The 20,920-nt window shown below is 35.5% G+C and overlaps 1 protein-coding gene across 2 annotated transcripts in view; it reads right to left on the bottom strand.

Moving 5' to 3' along the window:
• Positions 1–1,035: 1,035 nt before the first annotated feature.
• The window catches only part of C11H12orf50 (chromosome 11 C12orf50 homolog), a 48,166-nt gene continuing 28,281 nt past the window's right edge, over positions 1,036–20,920 (bottom strand). The window contains exons 4-13 of one of the 2 annotated variants that reach the window (XM_008004189.3): positions 19,323–19,478; positions 17,860–17,937; positions 17,665–17,778; positions 15,928–16,038; positions 10,520–10,627; positions 9,098–9,214; positions 7,552–7,656; positions 7,137–7,340; positions 5,321–5,413; positions 1,036–1,634 (exon numbers count right to left, since the gene is read on the bottom strand). In XM_008004189.3, the coding sequence (XP_008002380.1) occupies positions 1,609–1,634; positions 5,321–5,413; positions 7,137–7,340; positions 7,552–7,656; positions 9,098–9,214; positions 10,520–10,627; positions 15,928–16,038; positions 17,665–17,778; positions 17,860–17,937; positions 19,323–19,478 (1,112 nt within the window). In that variant the 3' untranslated portion in view covers positions 1,036–1,608. The remainder of the gene's footprint in view (positions 1,635–5,320; positions 5,414–7,136; positions 7,341–7,551; positions 7,657–9,097; positions 9,215–10,519; positions 10,628–15,927; positions 16,039–17,664; positions 17,779–17,859; positions 17,938–19,322; positions 19,479–20,920) is intronic. The other variant, XM_073021348.1, reaches the window with a different exon arrangement.

The raw sequence follows: 20,920 nt of genomic DNA on the forward strand, positions 1-20,920 counted from the left end.
TTTTGTTTTTTGAGACAGGGTCTCACTCTATCACCCAGGCTGGACTGTAGTGGTACACTCTTGGCTCACTGCAACCTCTGCCTCCCAGGCTGAAGTGATCTTCCCACCCCAGCCTCCCGAGTAGAACCACAGGTATGCACCAACACGCCCAGTTAATGCTTGTATTTTTGGTAGATACGGGGTTTCACCATGTTTCCAAGACTGGTCTCAAACTCCTGAGCTCAAGAGATCCACCTGCCTCAGTCTCCCAAAGTGCTCCAATTACAGGCATAAGCCACTGCACCCAGCCCACAGTTTTCATTTCTATCTGCTCCCTTGATAAAAAATAAATAACTATATTCCCATTTTCTTGAAAGTGTGTACACACAGCACCATTAGAAGCCAAAAACTAGGCTTTGTTACTCCACATATTATAAAGATGCTGTAAAATAAAATATTTCTAAGAACCCTGATTCCTTTCCCCAATAAATATTGAAAAAACTGATAATAACCATAAAATGCATGCAAATATAAATATGAGACTTCCCGAAGTCTTAGTGAATTTCTAAGCTTTAATAAACTCAGAAATATAAATACTATAAACTTTCAAAAACATCATTTTAAATGTTACATCATTTTAAATGTTAATTACTTATATTGCTTTCAAATGTGTTTTTCAGTTTAAAGAATAAATTTTTAAATTGTTTCAGTCCCTGCAGGTGGTTCATTTTGATGACAACTTTAAAAATTAAATTTACAAGTACTATTCAAAACACAATTCTAACAAGGGCAAAAAGAAATCAAAATTAGTTTTCAAATGATGTCTCTCTTTCACTTGTAAATATTTATGCTTCTGGAGTTACTAATACCTTAAAATATCACTAAGACATTTGGAACACCATGTTATTCATTCACTGTTTTCTTAAGCTTGTCCTTTACTCCAATATAATCATATAATTTTTATTTTCATGGTAGGAAAATGTTTATTTTTCGGTTTGAATCTAGCAAACCTCAGCAGACAGATTTTGTAACTGCCAATTAAAACATTGTTCAACAACTGCCCTGAATAATAAACTAATCTTTGTCTCTTTCTACCATGCGTTAAAGTGTATGGAATCCCTCTAACATATTCATCACCAAACTGTAAAGCTGGGACTTCGTTCAATTTATTTATACTTTATATATTATCATTGTTGAGGGTCCAGCTTAAAATCCAGGTAAAGAAATAAGAAGTGAGGTTTCCTCCATAAAGAATATTGCAAAACAGAAATCAAAGGTACAATTTTCCTTCTCAATCTGTGCAATCTAACTTGGTTTACAATTAAAGAATGATTTTAATTGTCAAACTTTTAAATTTTATTAAAATGTTTGGAGTAATGCACGGAATGAATTCCAGACCTACATAAATACACTGGCAGCTGTTGGTAATTTGCATTTTTATCAGTTTTGAAAGAGCACAATGTACTTCCTGCATCTTATTTTCAGAATTTGCATTTTTATCATCTTTGGCTATCCACTATGTAGCATGGAGTACTTGAGTATCTCATTCTTGGAATTTTCATTTTTGATTGTAAATCAGATGATGCCTGGCACCTTTTTCTCATTTTTCTCTTCTTTCAACCTCCAGGTTTACTTGCTCCCATTTCTTCTTGGCTCTAATAAAATACACAAAATATTTCAATTATTTTCTTGTTTAGTGCACCGATATTTTGTTCTTCTTTTGCTAATTACTTGCCATAAATCTAAAGACAAAGAAAAACTAATCTTACTGTTTTAACGTATAAATTTTCAAAATGCCATTCAAATAGTCCACTTCTTTTTGATGCTTACTATGTTTTGCATTTGGATGGAAGGGTGGAAAAGAATGGAAGTGACACCGTATATAAGGCTGTGCTATGGGGCACGCAGAACGAACAGAACGAAGGCTCCGTCATATGGAGACAAGCACCTTCTTTCGCACCAGCAATATCCCTATTACAAAGGACATGTGGCCTCAAGAGAAGGTCACCAATGAGAATGACATCTCCAGTTGCCTTCAGCTCCTGCCCCTAATTCCCACAGACACGTGCATTCTCCTCTATTATTGCATTATCCCCACAGTATCCAATAACATTTTTCCAAAAGGCTTCTCCTGTCCATTTACACTTCTGTGGCCCTGGCTGCCAGTGCCCTAGAGGAACAGACTCATGGCAGCTTGTGTTTTCTGCCTCCTTTCCTCCAGCAGTCCATCTGTCCACTGGGAAATGTTGAAAATGTTGCTCTGTGACCTTGCAGGAATATGTGCAAGAAGAAACATAAGCTAATCTTTCTCTTCCTATTCTGGTGATGACAACAATTGGGAAAGATAAACATTTTGAGGTTATGCATTTCCCAATCAAAAGAAAATAAGAAAACCATCTATTTCATTGTAAAATCTAATTTCTTAAGTCCTCATTCTTCCTCTGCATGTAAATTTAGTCCAATTCAGTGATTTATTAGGCATCTCACTTTTATATTTCAGTCACATTCAGATTTAAAATTTTTTCTCAGGGTTTTCTCTGTACCCCACCTCCCTGTTACTGATCCTAATGTCCGAAAGTGGAACAGGAGAGAATGGTTGTTGCTGTCAGAGAGCTAGTAAGATAATATAATTGCAACAGTCCTGACATGGGTGGGTCCTGTGCTGGGCTCTTATTTTTCTTTAATGGTGGTCTAGATACCCAGTCTAAGGTTTCTTGAAATTTAATGTGTATCTTAATCACCTGGAAACGTTGCTAAAAATGCAGATTCTTATTCAGCAGGTCTGAGATGGAGATTCTACATTTTAAAAAAGCTCCCAGGTGATGCCATTGCAGCTAGTCCTCAGACCATAGTTTAATTAACAAAAATTTGGTCAGTGGATGCTGGCTCAGTTTCTTCTTGGCTCTCTGACAAGCAATCTGTCAAGATTACACCTAAGGCCGGGCGCGGTGGCTCAAGCCTGTAATCCCAGCACTTTGGGAGGCCGAGATGGGCGGATCACAAGGTCAGGAGATCGAGACCATCCTGGCTAACACGGGGAAACCCCGTCTCTACTAAAAAATACAAAAAACTAGCCGGGCGAGGTGCCAGGCGCCTGTAGTCCCAGCTACTCGGGAGGCTGAGGCAGGAGAATGGCGTAAACCCGGGAGGCGGAGCTTGCAGTGAGCTGAGATTCGGCCACTGCACTCCAGCCTGGGCGGCAGAGCGAGACTCCGTCTCAAAAAAAAAAAAAAAAAAAAAAAAAGATTACACCTAAATACCGACCCACCCCGATATGGCTCAACAAGAGCCTCTTTCTGGTGCTTATCCTTTTAATCCCAGCCAGAAGACTTCATTTGGACCCACTGGTCCTCTCTCCCACGAACTCTCTCCCACTTGAGGGCCACAGGAATGTGAGATGCCCTCCCACGCAATCTTAGCACTCGAAAAATCTCAAGAAGCTCTCTCCAATCCTCTCATATTAGACATGGCTTGTCTTCCTCCAACCCAGGTTTAACACTGAAAAATTTCTCTTCAAAGCTTTTCTGCCTAGATTGCATCTGGGAACTGCAATACAGCCATTTAGTGCTAGACATGGTACACTAGATGGTACACATCTAGTACACACGGTACACAGCTAGATGGTACAATACTATGTGCTGAAGTGACCCTTCTTTTCCCAAATCCTTCTATAATTCATGTTTATCTGGGATGGGAGGGGAGAAGGCTACTGAAAGAAAAGAGAAGTCATTACGACAGGGCTAAGGGAGTAGCACATCCCTTAATACTCCAAATATCACCTCACCCATAAGAGGACCATAGGAGAAACGGCTATAGAGCTCAACAATTTCAAGTTTCACCCAGGATTTTCATCAACTCTTCACCTCTTTCCCCACCCCCCAAATTCAGTGCTATCACATGTGAAAATTCACACAAAGTTAAGAGAAAGTATAATCAATTAAATAGCACTGCACCAGAGTTCTCTCACAGCACAGTATGAGTTGGGAAAGAAGGGGGGAAAATGGAAAACAGTCGTCACCAGTATATAAATGTATAACACACATCTGTGCCTTGAGTTCCCTAACTGGAACTTATTCTGAAATGTTCAGTTGTCTGAAAAGTAATCGAAAGCATTTTATCCCCTGTAGATTTCCAAATCTACCGAACCAGCCCAGGACAGTCTGGGAAAAGACACCAAGCTGTTCAGCAAAAGAACAACCTGAGCTCAGGGATACAACAAACCTCTACCCTGAGGAGGTCCCAAAGGAACCCCAGTCTCCCAGAGCACAGGATTCCACAAGGAGGAGACCACAGTCCCTCAGAATCTACTGGCTGAGAAATTTCATCTTGGATATCCTGTCAGCCTGCACCAGCCAATATCTGGCTATGGTAGATATAGCAAAGCTTTAATGTCTTGTGTTGAAATACAGTTTTATATATTTGCTTTGCAGCACAGCAAAAAATGCATCTTAACATATTACATAATTGCTGCAATTACTGTTTGTTGCCTGGGAAAGAACTGTATTAAAACGTTTTATGGAAAACAGTATGGCGATTCCTCAAGGATCTAGAACTAGATGTACCATATGACCCAGCCATCCCATTACTAGGTATATACCCAAAGGATTATAAATTATGCTGCTATAAAGACACATGCACACGTATGTTTATTGCAGCACTATTCACAATAGCAAAGACTTGGAATCAACCCAAATGTCCATCAGTGACAGATTGGATTAAGAAAATATGGCACATATACACCATGGAATACTATGCAGCCATAAAAAAGGATGAGTTTGTGTCCTTTGTAGGGACATGGATGCAGCTGGAAACCATCATTCTCAGCAAACTATCACAAGAACAGAAAACCAAACACCGCATGTTCTCACTCATAGGCGGGAACTGAACAATGAGATCACTTGGACTCAGGAAGGGGAACATCACACACCGGGGCCTATCATGGTGGGGGGGAGGGGGGAGGGATTGCATTGGGAGTTATACCTGATGTAAATGACGAGTTGATGGGTGCAGCACACCAACATGGCACAAGTATACATATGTAGCAAACCTGCACGTTGTGCACATGTACCCTACAACTTGAAGTTTAATAATAATAAATAAATTTTAAAAAAAAAAAAAACGTTTTTGGGTAACACAGAAAAATAGACAAAGAAGAATACAGTAAAACAGTAAAATTAAATTACTAGTAGACAAGATATCTACTAAACTCCAAGTAATTAAGTGTGCATATATATCTTGAAATTTTTATTTGTCTTCATGTTTTCTAAAATACTCCTTGCACTTAAAAACTTATTCATTTTCGGAATTGCATTATATGTTAAAACCACTTATAAATAGTTACCTGGATATATCTTTCCACTTTTTGAATATGTTTTTGAAAAAGGAATTCGTTTTCGCCAGGCTGAATCATTACATGATGTTGACATATATTTGTCTGAGGGAAAAAAAAATCCAGAATTAAATATTTTATACCTTTAAAATCACATTCCAAGGGTGTTTCAAAGTTTTAAACATCTCAAGGGTGCAGCTATTCTCTAAGTAATTCATTTTACCATTTCAAAGCTAAGGCATCAGGGATACAAGTGAGTTTATTAAGACCATTTAAGTTATAAGTGAACATGGTTACAGATTCTTAATTGGTTGTTCAATGCTTCAAGTAAGGGTAAGCTACAGGAGAGTATGATATCTAAATGTAATAAAAACTTTCACTGCATTACTTCATCATAGTTTTGCATCAATTCTGCTAATGTTTATTAGAGCTTTTATTTAAAAACTGTGAAACTATCAGGTACAGCCCAAGTCCCATGTCCTTCCATGAAGCGACTTCCATGGTTGCAGTAATTGGCATGATGCAATAGTGAACTCACTGCCCCAGACAGCCAAAGCATTTATATCCTGACCTGGTCCTTAAATACTTCTTTTTCTCTGATGTATCTACATTTCTACTACTATCTAACAATGTTATATTTGTGTTTTCAAATACTACTATGCAGCTGTGTTCTCAAAGCATGATCCATAAGACCAATAATTTGCATTTCTCTTGTGTTGACATTTGCACTAATGGTGCAAAAGCAATATAGAGTATGAACTCTGGCACCTTCACACAAACCTAGACACTAGCAACTGTTCTAGTACTCATTGTATTCTTCACAGCCATCCACTTGCAGTAAAACAATAATAACAATAATAATATCAATACATAAAAGAATAGTAATAAATAAAATTAAAAACAAGATTCACCTAAGAATATCCTCATTTACAAATAGACATCCATATATCATTCTATTCTAAAGCAAAGAGAAAAATAATTTAAATAATGCAAATGTATATTGAAATTGTAAAAGAAATATATACACCTACCGTGTACCCATAAACTTTTGAAAAAATTTCTTAAATTGTAAAAAAAACTAAGAAAGATATAGTCTTATGTTTCCATAAGTTCAAAATATTCAGAACTCCACTACCTAAACCATGAACTTGGAAAAATACAAACATGAAATCATATAGAATTGAACAGCATTTTGTTAAGTTTAGAGAAGAGAAACCCAACTTCAAAAGAGCAAAATCCATCTGAGACACAGGAAGAAAAAGAGATGAAGACATTTGGTTCTCTTCTCCCCTGTAGTCTTGTACTTCCTGACATATACTATGACTTTGCCTAGTATTTGATGAAATGATTTAGAAGCAATCTATCCATGGTGAGAGAGATGAGAGGTTGTCAAAAATATGGCAGTTAGCCCCCAAACTAACCCTTTCAGAAAATAATCATGAAGGCCTACAGAAAAGTCAAGGCACTAGCCTGACAGTGATAATTGAACAATGCAGTTAGTGGAACAAGAAAATGTCAACCATTCAAAAACAATCCTCCAGAGCAACACGAAGCTGTCCAGGAGGAACGAAGTGCAGTGCTCGGAGGAAAAAACTCTAGGGAGGTGCGATCTGAAGTCATCTGCACACAACATGAGCTTTCTTCCATATCCTTTAAATCATGTGCAGGACTGCACATGGAAGAAATCCCCTCACTAGTTTCTATGGTGGTGATGGCCAGGGAAAACAAGAGGGGAGTAGGTAGCAGTGAAGATTAGCCAAGCCATCAGGAAATTCCATGGAAATGCAAACTACAGACAAGAGTAAACCACATCAACAAAGGACCTCACCTGGACTGAGGTTGGGTTTGGGTTCCTTGTTAACATGGACTTTATTGTAGGATCCATGCATGGGCCTGCTGTGGGGAGGTGCATTCAACGCGACAGTCCTGACAGCATCTCTTTGAACGTGGATATAGGATGCATTCTCAGCATTTCGATTTTTATTGTTGCGATGATAACTCATTTTATTTTGGGGACTTGGGGTCTGTATTGCTGTAAAGAAAGGTGGGAGGGAGTGAGGAATAAAACAGGCTGGTTTCACACCCATAAATAACATATTGCACTATAAGTACTTGAAGTTGAGTTGACCCTTAAAGTAACATTTACGTCACATGACAGTAATTTGTTTTTCAGGTAGAAGATATCTGTTATTGAATTTTTTTTTAATTACAGTTTAGAAATATCAAATATATGGACACCTTACCTCTCCTCATTCCAGAGTCGGGAAAGTTCTTTGGTTCATCATAAATCCATTTTCTTTTTTTCACACCTTTAAAATGAGGCTTCTTCACTGGCTGGACATCATTCACTTGAAAAGATACAAATTTTACAGTTTTTTAAGAGATGCTTTCATCCCTGAAATTACTGTAGGTGATAATTACATATCTGTGCATTCACATGTCAAGCAAGAGGAAAAAATAAATGCACCATTCTCATACTTTACTTCTTAGAAAAAAAAGGTGATTTATTTTTAAGTGCCAAAAAAATCTATCTTGGAAATAGATTGATGAAATAACCTTCAATAAGTAGCTTTCCTCAAAGAAAAATACTTTCCTCCAAAGGAATGTGTGGATTCTTTTAAAGGAACATAAAATTGCATTCAAAATATAATTATAAATCTCATTATAACACTATTGTTAAGTGGTTTTAGGACTTTTATTTTCAACATGAATCTTTTTGTACTTTTTTTAGCCAAAACTACTACTACTTAAGAAGTTGAATTAACATAAAATACTTTCCGTGAATTTTACCTTATTCTTTTAAGTTCTTAAGTTGGGTGTACAGATAGTTTGGTCAAGATTGAGCAATCAGAATTTGTAAGTTCTAAGAATATTACATTTTTCACTTTTTATTTGTATATTTTTCCATCAAAAATTTTATATGTGTTCTCAATTTTTCAGGAATTTCCATGGTACATATCTCCAGAGAATCTTAAAACAATTTTGTAGAGGGGTCATTCTGTTACTTCACTGTGCAGAGCTCCTGAAAATTCACAAGTGGCCGCTGCACATAGAAACTGAACATCAAGTGTACAGTGTAGATTACACTAGTTCTCTGCAGTAAGTTAATTAATCTTTCTGTGCCCTAACTCTCAGCTTAAGCTTTAAGCCCTCAATAAAGCTCTGATTCACTGTCTCCTCCTCAAACATCATGCCCTGATCCACTCCCAAGCTCCCAGTGCAAGGATTTGGAATCCATATTTTTAACAAGTGCCACTAAACTGGGCTTCTTGAGGGCAAATTACAAGTATTCCCATCAGTGCCAGGCTGCGATCCAAGAATATTATAAGGGTTCAATAAGTAAAATAAGGAACAGACGGAAGAAGGGAACGGATCAGGAAGATTCACAAGTCTTAACTGTATCAAGAGAAATAGCTCACTGAACTAAATGTCAAGGAGAAGCCAAACTAATAAACACTAATCCAAAACATAATAAAAAGCTGCCAATGTATTATTCCACTATGGGTGCAATTTAAAATGTTATGCTAGTGAATCTTCCAAAAAGGTAGTGTATTATTAATTTTAATACCAAAATTAAACTAGTGGGAGAGCATATAATTTACTAGGACCTACATCACAGTTCATTGTCAGAGTGAGTTAGTAGAGGATATTGTGTCTTTAATTCTTAGTTCTGAATAATTTTCAAACCTTTTTTCTTTCTTTTTTAAAATTCTATTTTAAATAAGCAAAACAAATCCATGGTAAGACAAATATATCTAAGGCCAAAAAGTGATAGAGCTAATGTCTCACTTGAAGAGGGGTCCTCTCTGCACTTCATACTGATATTCTCAGTAGCATTTAATACATGCGTTGTAGGTACTAGTCGGGTAGTTAGGGAACGCTTTGGATGAGGACTGTCCTTGTTATCTTTTAAAGCAAATTAAGAAAATAAAATGTCAATATTAGTTTTAAAAAAGCATTTCAGTTGGCATTTCATTATTCAAACATTACATGATGGGAACACCTCTTTAAAATAAGGTATATATTTATGAATTGTGAGAAAAGCATCATTAACATTCCCTAGTTGCCACATGGATTTCAAAATGTCATCAGTAACAAAACAAAACTCTGAATCTATAGCCATCATTTTCAATATGTAAATAAAAACTCGTGGCAGTATTTTCAATATCTCCATACAAAAGATTTAAAGATTTTACGTTTTTACATTAAATGTCCCATTTAAATTGGGGTTCTGAAAATATTTTAAATGTAACAACTTTAACTTCCTATATGCTTTGGAGCAGGACTCCTTAGTAGGGCTTTCCACAATTATGAAAATGTTCTAAATCTGTGCTGCTCAATATGGCAGCCACTAGCCTCCTGTGACTACTGAGCACATGGAATTCAGCCAATGAAAAGCTGAATTTTGTATTTTATTCAGCTTTAACTTAAATTTAAAGAGTCATACATAGCTGGTGGCTACCATATTAGTATAGCTTTCAGAGTTTCTTTGATGGACTAGGGAAAACCTTTCCATCTCTGAGTGAGAAAATGAGAGAAAGATTTACAATTTTCCACAAAAATAATTTGATCACAGGCAACCTTTCCTATACTTGAGAATATTTAATGGTAGAGATGGTAGATAAAATGGGTTTACATTTTGATTGAGAGTATGTGAAGCCCCCTAATTACAGGACAGCTGTGCTTTTAGTCTGTGACTGAGAGGCACTCAGCAGAGAGATACCAGCTGGTGGATTCTAAGTACAGTTAAGGGCAATGCAAAATTATAGAGGATGTATTTTATCATATCTCTTGATTATTCACAGACTAGTGTTAGCAATAATTATAAAATACAGAAGTCTTTTTGAGATTAAACTCTTCACAATGTTCACAAACAATGTTTTCTAACGAAATTCATTTATACTGATATTATAAATTAAAGGACTTGTTGTTGCCATTTAAGAGAGCCAGTAACTTTAGAACTAGCAATATTAGAAATTATACAGTTCAACAGGCTATTTTTCCGATAAGAAAACTAAAAAAAGATAAATTGTCATGGTCATACAATTAGGGACAGAGCCAGGACTGGAACCTTAGAGCTCTTGACTCCTATTCAGTGTACATTTCGATGTATTACCATTCCTCTTATATTGGTTTTTATAACAAGCAAGCTTATCTTTAACTTGTCTAGACAAATTACAAATGTATCAAAATTATATAATAATTCATTACCTTTAGTATTTGAACATTTTGATATGGTGATTTCTTTCTCTTCAGTTAAAGCTTCACTTTCATCGACTCCAAGAAATATGACCCTCTGTGGAACATAACAGTCACCTCCTATGACAAAACCTTACTGTCAGTGGCAACAATGGCAGAAAGTGACACAAACTAGCTTTCAATACAGGAACATTTTCTACAATACCCCTTTTGTCCACCTTTCTTTGGACACTTCTCAGTGATACCATATCCATCTCCATAAATTTATATGCTTAGATTAATACATGAGTATTAATATATATGTATATGAATACACAGTATGTAAACTTACATATAGATAATTGCAAGAAAATTCAGAGTCAACAAAATTTTCCTTAATGTATAATAATCTTTAGTCCTACCCTTGACAGAAACTCAGAGTAAATGTAATTTATCTTCCATATAACATCTTCAGATATATTAAAGCGGTTTCCATATTTCCCCAAGGGCTTCTATTTTCCAGGATAAATATCCATAGTTGCTTTAAACGTTACATACAAAATTCCAAAATTCTTCACCATACAAGTTACCTTTTCTTAATATAAAATATTTGTTTCAATTAACCTTATTTTAAAATGACACCCAAATGTGAACCAAGCTGTGGAGAAATCAGCAGAACTAGTAAAATAATACTTGCCATTCATGGAGTCATTTTCTAGGAATCAGACCCTTTACTGAGTACTTTAAATCACATTTAACTATCTTTCTTTCTATACTGCTTCTAACAATCCAATGTGACTTTACTGTCGCTATTTGGTAGTGAAAACACATTCCTAAATTGTAAAGCATTGTGGCCAAAAAAAACTCACTCTATTTTCCCCTCAAAAACTCCATCATATTGGGTTTTTCCCAACTTAAAGAAAAGCCACTATTTAATGTTTTGTACCTAAATATAAGAATGTATGTTTATCATTGCTTGAAGTTACCCTGCAAGATTTGGCTCATTGTTCCAACAAATTAACCTCCAGTTAACTGTAAATCATATAAACATGTCTACCTTCACCCAGTCATTCAATGCATTTAAACATATCACCCTTTATTCTACAAGTATTTGCTGAGTGCACATAATGTGCCAGGCATTCTACTACAGAGATTTATCTATAGTGATTGATTATATGCAGTTCCTGGCCTCAAGGAGCTTACACAAAACCAGTGATAAAAATGTCAAAAAGATTTCTGGTTTCTGCCATGACCAAAATGGCTTTTATTGGAATAACTTTCATCCTAAAAACAACTATGAAATACCAAAACAAACTGATTGGAAAACCACCCAATGCATGTGACTGCAATGCCTGAGAGCAATGGAGGGACACAAAGTTAATTATATGTTCACATTCACCCTGGTTTTTTTTCCCTGAAGGAGTTATGCCCCACACTCACTAAAGATTTTTCCCTGAAAGCATGTCTAATTCATCATGTAAGGAAATAACAAGCAGAAAGTGACACCAAGGAGGTGAAAAAGAAAGAGCCGAAAAGTCTGGGATTATCTAATTGGCTTGAAATTGAGGGAGGAATGAAAAAGGAAGAACAACAAAGAAGTTCCTCTGAAATAGGCATAAAACTCCTTTTAAATTGTTATCTGACTCCCACACTTTTCAAGTACAGAGTGGAACCCTAGGAAATAAGCAAAAACAGCATCTGGGAGGCTAAAAACTGGTCAGAGATTTCAGCATCTACATGCTGCTTGGGAGGTAAAATTTGCCATTCAAACTTTGCCAGAGTAGAGGTATCTTGGTGAACATCCCATGTCTCAGTTGATAACCCAGTAAAGCAATGTTTTAGGGGTAAGGGTCTTATCCTAGGAATAAGGACTATACCTTCAAAGAAAGGAAAAATAATGTATCATCTACTACATCATCCCTAATAAAGCCCAAAACTAGTCCTTCACAGAATCAAGGTGGCCTGCTGATAGTCTAGCTGCCTGCCAGAAGAAAAGTTTCTCTGTGGAGAAATAATACCATTCATACACTATGTAATTTGTATCCATGTTGTTCAGCATCAAATACAATATTAGAAGGCACAGTGAGACAGAACAATTGAGCAAAAACCTGAGAAAAATGAAAGATATTCAAATGTAATCAAACAGGAAGTTGCAAAAAAATAACAGGAACGTTATCGAAATAGAGAACTGATGGAGAATTTAAGTAGAAAATCAATAAGAAGGTCAAATAGAAATTTAGAATTTAAAATATGGATTAAGGAGCAGAGAGGAAGAGAATTAGTGAACAGGACAGTAGGTTGTCAGAAAGTATCTAGATTTATCTATAGAAATCAATAAGAAAAAAAAAAAAAGAAACATTTAAAATGGGCTAGAGACTTAAAAATGCACCAGACAAAGGAGAAAGTCAACATGGCCAATAAGTTTATGAAAAGGTGCTCAACATTAAGAGTCATCAGGGAAATACAAATTGAAACTACAATGATGTACCACTAGCTACCCACCAGAAAGGCTAAAGTTAAAGGACTGAAAATACTAACTGTGGGTAAGGATACAGAGCGAGCTAATCTCAAAGAAAAGGTGTGCATATGGCCTTTAGAAGACATGTTCAAGAATGTTAATAATAGTCCCAAACTGGAAATACTGTCTGTCAAATCTCAATATCAATACTCATGGTCCTTTCATGCATTGTTTTTATGTTTGTTTGTTTGTTTGTTTGCAAACGTATGCAGAGTGGTGGAAATTTTGAGTTGCTGGACCCACACATTCCTAGCTGAGGTCTAGCAATGGCAATGCTCAGTATTCTCATTTCAGTTCGTACAGAGATGACCAGAGAATGGCTGGAGACCGGAGGGGGCAGCGCAGTACAGTGGAAGAAGCTCTGGCTCTAGGGAGAGGTGGAAGGGGTTTGAATCCCAGTTCTGAGGCTTGTTGGTGGGGCAACCTCAAGACAGTCACTTAAGACTTCTGACCTTTGTTTTCTCTTTTGTAAAATAAGGAAAACAGAATATACCAGGATGAGTAATTTCTACGATTTAAGATTATAATCTGTGTGAGATGTATGTATATGTGTGTGTGTACATATCTCCCCAAGGAGCAATGGTTCAGTGTTTGCTAATTCAGCGTTCATGTCAACTTTATAGAATATAGCTACCAGGAATAACAAGAATCAATTGTGCGTGTGTTTGTGTGTGTACAACTGTGTGTGTACAAATACTATATACATAGAGAGAGAAATGCCCATGTGTGTTTATATATATATGTACACACAGCAGTATATGTCTTATATGTAGATATGTGTATATATATGTGGTATATAGCTATCTATGTATAGGTATTTAGGGCAAAGTAAAAAAAAAAAAAAGATATTTACTGCTACATTCAATGGCATGGATCAGTCTAATACAAAGAGCATTAAGTAAAAGAATCCAAACTAAAAGAGTTCAAACTGTATATTTCCACTTATATAAAGATCAAAAAATGCAAAATTAGCCTATAGTAATAGCAATCAGAGTAGTGGTTACCATTGGGAGAAGACTATTGACTTGGAGAGAAGGAGCCATCTGGAGTACCATAAATACAGTTATACTGATACATACACAAGTAAAATTTTAACAAGCTATTCATTTCAGATCTGTGAACTTTATTAAAGTGCAATAACATATTAAAATAATATTAACACAAGACAATGCCTCAAGTATTTTTCTTGAAATGAATACTAACTCATTAATTATAATTTCAGTTTTGATCATCTTCATCTCAAAGATGTCTTGTGAATACAGGAGCCGAAATTTGTTTCGAGATATCTATCATACACATATACCCAGAAGATTCTTTTATCCAGTGACACAGAGAACATTATGATGCCTGGAAAATCAACAAGCCTGACTATACCAGAATTTAGTATGCCAGATAATAGAACTTTAAAAATATTCTTTTGTTATGGCTTTTCAACTAGTTCATTACTCTAACAATATTATAAATATTAGATAGACTAATGACAGTATAATGACATTCTCACATTTTCTTACTCCCAACAAAGTAGGAAATAAATCATTAATGTTACAACGTGAAGGAAAGTTTACTTTAATATGAAACCATTAGTTTATCAATGGTTGAAAATTATCTTTTATTAACCAAAAAGGCAATCTGAGTTAATGGTATTTCAACAAATTGTTTAATTAGAACTGCTCAGGTTAAGTGGATCCCACTTATATAGGTTATATAGACAGTGTGAACTCTGTTGGGAGAAACTGCCAGTGTTTCTAATTTGTAGCTAAAATTTATTGCTTCGAGGCAACCAAACAATGACAGTTAGACTAAAACAGCTAGACTAAAACTGCTGCAGATATAAGAAAGGAGAAGAAAAAATCATATTACTTTAGGACCAAAATAAAAAAAAAGGTGGGGGCGCACACAGAAGAAAATGGCTGACACCAGGACAGCAGGAAGTATCACCAATATGCCTAAAAGATACTGGTACTTATTGATACTTGCTCTCAACCTCCTTCCTACTCCTCACACACATTCTTCCTACCAGCCACACCTTTGAACCTCCCCACAAAGTCTCTATATATTTTCAAAACAAACGCTTGGAATTTTCAGTCCAAAAGACGGATTTTCCAACATGTTTATGCTAAAAAGCAGTTTCAAAATATTTAAACTATAATACACAGTTAGAATGTGTTGACAAATGATACATATTTCAATATAGCTCCTTTAAAGTAGACTTTAAGTCCACTGGACTCGGTGGCTCACGCCTGTAATCCCAGCACTTTGGGAGGTCAAGGCAGGTGGATCACTTGAGGTCAGGAGTATGAGACCAGCCTGACCAACATGATGAAACCCCGTCTCTACTAAAAGTACAAAAATTAGCCGCGGGTGGTGGCACGTACCTGTAGTGCCAGCTACTTAGGAGGCTGAGGCAGGAGAATCACTTAAACCCGGGAGACAGAGGTTGCAGTGAGCTGAGATCGCACCACTGCACTCCAGCCTAGGCGACAGAGTGAGACTTCCGTCTCATAAATAAATTAATTAGTTAATTAATTTTTAAAAAGTAGACTCAATCAAATGATGTATTAAGTGCCTCTTTCATTTATAGCTCTGTTATAGTATATTACAGCACATACATAACAACTGAATTCATTATAGTCTGGAGTTGAGCCTACAGACAGACAGATACACACACACACACACGCACACACACACAGGTTTCTCATTAAAATATGTAAAATGGAATGTCTTACACACTGAACCCAAATTTGTACAAGGTATTTGGCAGAGATTTTGGTCTCTGAAAGCAACTGATTTTGTGATATACCTCCAACTCTTTGTGTTAAACATGACATGGACAAAAGAAGAAAATTAGTTGTAAAAGATAAAATTCAGACTCATCTGTTATGTGGTGATATATTCAGAGTCAATCAGTAATAAATTAACTCACCTCCATTTTCAAAAGCAGCAATGTCAGTCTTTGGTTTCCCATGCAATGATGTTTTTATTTCACCTTGCCTTTCATATTGGCTAAGTTTTGTCGGAACTGTAAGGCTATCTCCTAGAAATAAGAAGAAAAAAGTCACCCCAGTAATTGGTAGATGCTTAAATAAGAAATTTCTGATAGAATTCATGAAGAAAGTAAAAGAAGCTTTAAAGTTAATGCAAGTATTGTTTGCACAGTGATCTGATAAACAATAAATTGATAAATACATGAGTTTTAAATTCTGTGTCAATAAAGAAGTAAGCAAGTACAGTCTCCTATTTGGATTATTTATTCAATGGCAATTTAAAAATTGTAAGCAATCTAATACTATTGTATATACATAATATATTTAGTTTGATATGTTTCTCATATAAGAAATTTTGTAACATTGCTTTTGATTTTATGTGTTCACTATGAACAATCAGATAAAAAGTATTAAGAGTCACTATTGACTACAAAATGCTAGTTACACTGATAATTAAATAATGCTCTCAGCTTTCCTCATGCATTTCTGGATAATTTTCTTCTAAAATAAACTATTAAAAGCAGAATAGAAGAGACATAATAACCTAATGCAATGTGTGATTCTGGATTGGATCCTAGCTAGACCAGGGGAAGAAATGTATTTTACTATAAAAGACATTAATGGCATAATTGATAAAATTTGTGGGAAAAGAAGGTTGCAAATGATATTGTATCAGTGGTCATTTTCTGATTTTTGTATTTATATTACAGTTATGTAAAAGCAAAGAGCTATCATGTCTGTAACTTATTCTCTCAAACAGGTCAGAAGATTATAATAACAATGTGTGTATTTAGAGAGACTGAAAATTCACATGTGGTAAAATGATAACGTTTGAAGGAAATCTAGGTGAAGGGTATGTAGGAATTAACGGAAACTATTTTAAAATAAAAAGCCTTTAAAAGCATAATATAAAGCAAAAGTACACATAATTGTCTTTATAATCTGCCATTTTTAATGTTCATTGTTAACTTGTTTTCTTCTTTCGCTTTTGTTTCCTTTTGTTTTTTCTCTTCTAAGTAGTGCGGGCTTGCAATCTATCCTTCCCTATATGGCCGCCAAGTCTTGCGGACTCTTCTCCATCTGATGATGTCTTGCTGCCACCTACCGCCTTATGTTTGAATAGTTCGCTACAAACACTAGTACATATTGCAGATGTTCATCCGCAGTAAATCATATTCTCCAAAGGTAAGCACAATAAAACGCAAAGCCTTCTATTTGTCCTCCAGCATGGCCCGTGAAATAGCCTGGTCCACAGAAGACTGTCATTCAATGACAAAATAATCTCTGTTCCGTCACTAGCGTCGTTCTGTGATCTCTCTTTCGTTCTTCTTGGGCTAGGCTTACTTTTCTATTCAGAAAGAAAAATCTAGACCTCTTTCACAGGAGGATTTTTTTCAAAGACAAATAAAATGGTAAAAGCAAATTATTTACAGGATTATCCCATGGAGTGTGTAGTATCATTATGTGTTAATGAAGTCTATTCATTCTGTCACCTCTCTAGAATAACATAATCCCATTAATAGCAGCTTTGGGTCATTCAATACAAACACCTTCTTCTAGCTCTCAGTTATGATGTATTATCACTTTATTCTTCCGTACATCATACTAAATAATTTAGTCTATCACACCAAGTATCTCTTACATATGACTAGAAATGCTGCCTTTTCATTTCTTACCTTCTTGCAATTCACTGCCATTTTCCAAAGGCTTTTCTAACTCTTTTTCTGCTGTAGGTGCAATGCTTTTTGATGATAAAATATCTGGAGGAGTATGAAATCTGTAGTATTCCCCTAATCAACCATAAGAAAAGTAATGATTAGTATATTTATCACATCAAGTATTAGAAAATACAAAAATGTTTGAATTCTTACCAGATTTGTAACACATCTCCTTTATTGCTCTTTTTTCTTCAATTTCTTCAGGGGTCTTTGTCCAGAAACTAGAAGCATCTATAGGATATATATTTTTTAAATTAAATTGTCCCAAAGCCAAATAATCTGAAAATTTATAAACCAGAAAGGAAAATCCCAAATACTGTTCTCATGGATAGATTACTTTTTTATATTTTTAAAATCAATAATTTTCCATACTAGTAAATATTTCAAATTGCTACGTTTTAAGTATTGAAAACAATGTCAAGAGAAAACAAAGGGCTATGTATTATGTACTTTGAAATGGGACGCTGAATGTATAGACTCCATGTTGAGATGGCGTATGTTTATTTCGAGGTTGATGTAGGCATGAAAGACATGGAGCTTCAGCACACAGAAACAGTAATAAATAGCTCTGTGTATTCCTAAGCACAGAAACTATGGTGGCCCGTAGTCCATAGAGGGACATATTCCAACACAAAGACAGATTGAGAGTTTTTCTTCATGTTTATCTTATATATACACACTTTCTGGCACCACTGTGCTGGGTTGCTACGGGAGGCAAAGGATGACTAAAATGCAAAGACATGGGTCTTAAGCCTGTTCATACTCTTGTGAGGATGACTTAGAATAATGCAGATAACAGTGATTTATAGATTGTTAACTACTACATAGATCTCTATAACTTCAAGGATTAAATGTGAAACTGATATATTATTAACACATACGTAGATAAACAGATACACATGTGCATCAATGTTTTAGAAACAGTTATATATAAAAGAGAGCTTATTAGTATCTCTATAAACACCTATAGATATATAAATAGATATATACATTTATATAGATATATATTTTATACTTTAAGTTCTGGGATACATGTGCAGAATGTGCAGGTTTGTTACATAGGTATACATGTGCCATGGTGGTTTGCTGCACCCATCATCCCTCTACAATAGGTATCTCTCCTAATGTTATCCCTCCCCTGGCCCCCCACTCTCAGATAGGCCCTGGTGTGTGATGTTCCCCTCCTCGTGTCCATGTGTTCTCATTGTTCAATTCCCACCTACGAGTGAGAACATGTGGTGTTTGGTTTTCCATTCTTGTGTTAGTTTGCTGAGAATGATGGTTTCCAGCTTCATCAATGTCCCTGCAAAGGACACGAACTCATCCTTTTTTATGGCTGCATAGTATTCCATGGCGTATATGAAGCGCCAATATATACTTAAGCATCATATCTGTCTCCCAGACATCATACAACAAAAACTTTCCAATCCAAAAGATCATAAATATGTTAGACTTAGAACATAATTGATTAAATTTGTTTAATACAATTATAATTATTTTCTCAGCAAAATCTGCCTTATATATTACATCATAAACCTTTATAGTTAAACACATATGTAGAAAATGTTGTGAGGTTTTTGAATGTGCATTGTAAACCTGAAAAAAGGTCTATTAACCATTTTGTTCATCTACTTCCTCTTCTTCCTCAAAATTAGTTTTTAAAACTAAAGGATGGTGGATCGGTCGTGATATATTTTCCTGAGGTTTCAGAGGTTCCTGACTCTGGGTTTGGAGTGGAATTCCTTCCTGACTTTCTTTCTGTAGTGTGATATCTGCAAAGAAAATGCAACATTTCAGTCCCTTCAAGATACATATGATGATAAGTAGATTTAATAATCAATCATTGCCCTCCTAATTAACTATATATTATTTTAAAATGTGTACAATAATAATACAATAGTGGATTGTGTTTCCACACACTAGCAATGATTAAACTGAAAATGAAATGAAAAATAATCCCATTTACAATACCATCAAAGAGAAAAAAATTTAGGAATTAATTTTAACATAAGGCGCAAAAATTTATATTCTGAAAAAGATTGTTGAAATAAGAAAAAAATTGTTGAAATAAGTTAAAGAAATGTTGAAACGGAAAGATATCCTTGTTTATGGATTGATTTGTGGTTGGTATGTCAATATTTTCCAAATTAATCTATAGGTATGATACAACTCTTATCAAAATCCCAATGGACTTATTGGCAAAAATTGAGAAGCCGATTCTAAAATTTATATGGACATTACTACAAAACTAAAGTAATCAAGACTATCTGGACTAGCATAAAAATAAAAGTACATCTATGTATCATTGGAATAGGATTGCAAGACCAGAACTAAATATTTATATGAATCAATTTATGCTCAACTGATTTTCAACAAGGGTACATAGACCACTCAATGGGGGAAAGAATAGTATTTTCAACAAATGTTGCTAGGATGACTAGATTGCCACATGCAGAGTAATTAAGTTGCACAACTTCATCACATCAGAAACAAAAATTCAGGCAAAGTGGATCTAAGAACAAAATGCAAGAGCTGCAACTATACAACTCATAGAAGAACCCTTAGGTCATGCAAAGCATTTTTAGATATGACACCAAAAGAACAAGCAATTAATGAAAAATAGCCAGCCCCCTGGCATATGGAGGTGAGCCATGAAAGCACCTGCCAACAGGGCCCAGATTTTGCTGGAAAGAGTTTCCAGCCCTCTCAGCCAGAGAATGAAGAAACACTCAGAACCCCAAGGTGGCACAGAAAGAATAAGATCCAGCCTGGGCAACATGGCGAAACCTTATCTCTACAAAAAATACAAAAATTAGCCAGGTGTGATGGTGCACACCTGGAGTCCCAGCTACTCAGCAGGCTGAGGTAGAAGCATCACTTGAGCCCAAGAGGTTGAGGCTGCATTTGGCTGAGATCATGCCACTGCACTCTAGCCTGAGCAACAGAGCAAGATTCCGTTTCAAAACAAAAACAAACAAAACCAAATGAGATATCACTTCATACTAAAATGATTACAATGATTAACTTTTTTAATTAAAAAGATAATAACAAGTGTTGACAAGGATGTGAAGAAACTGCAATCTTCGTACATTGCAATTGGGAATGTAAAATGCTGTAGCTACTTTAGAAAACAATTTGGCAGTTCCTCAAAAGATTAAACATGGAGTCATCCTATGTCTCATCTACTCCATTTTCAGCTACCTACCAAGAGATG

This window comes from Chlorocebus sabaeus, chromosome 11 (assembly GCF_047675955.1).
Source record: "Chlorocebus sabaeus isolate Y175 chromosome 11, mChlSab1.0.hap1, whole genome shotgun sequence".
Lineage (NCBI taxonomy): Eukaryota > Metazoa > Chordata > Mammalia > Primates > Cercopithecidae > Chlorocebus > Chlorocebus sabaeus.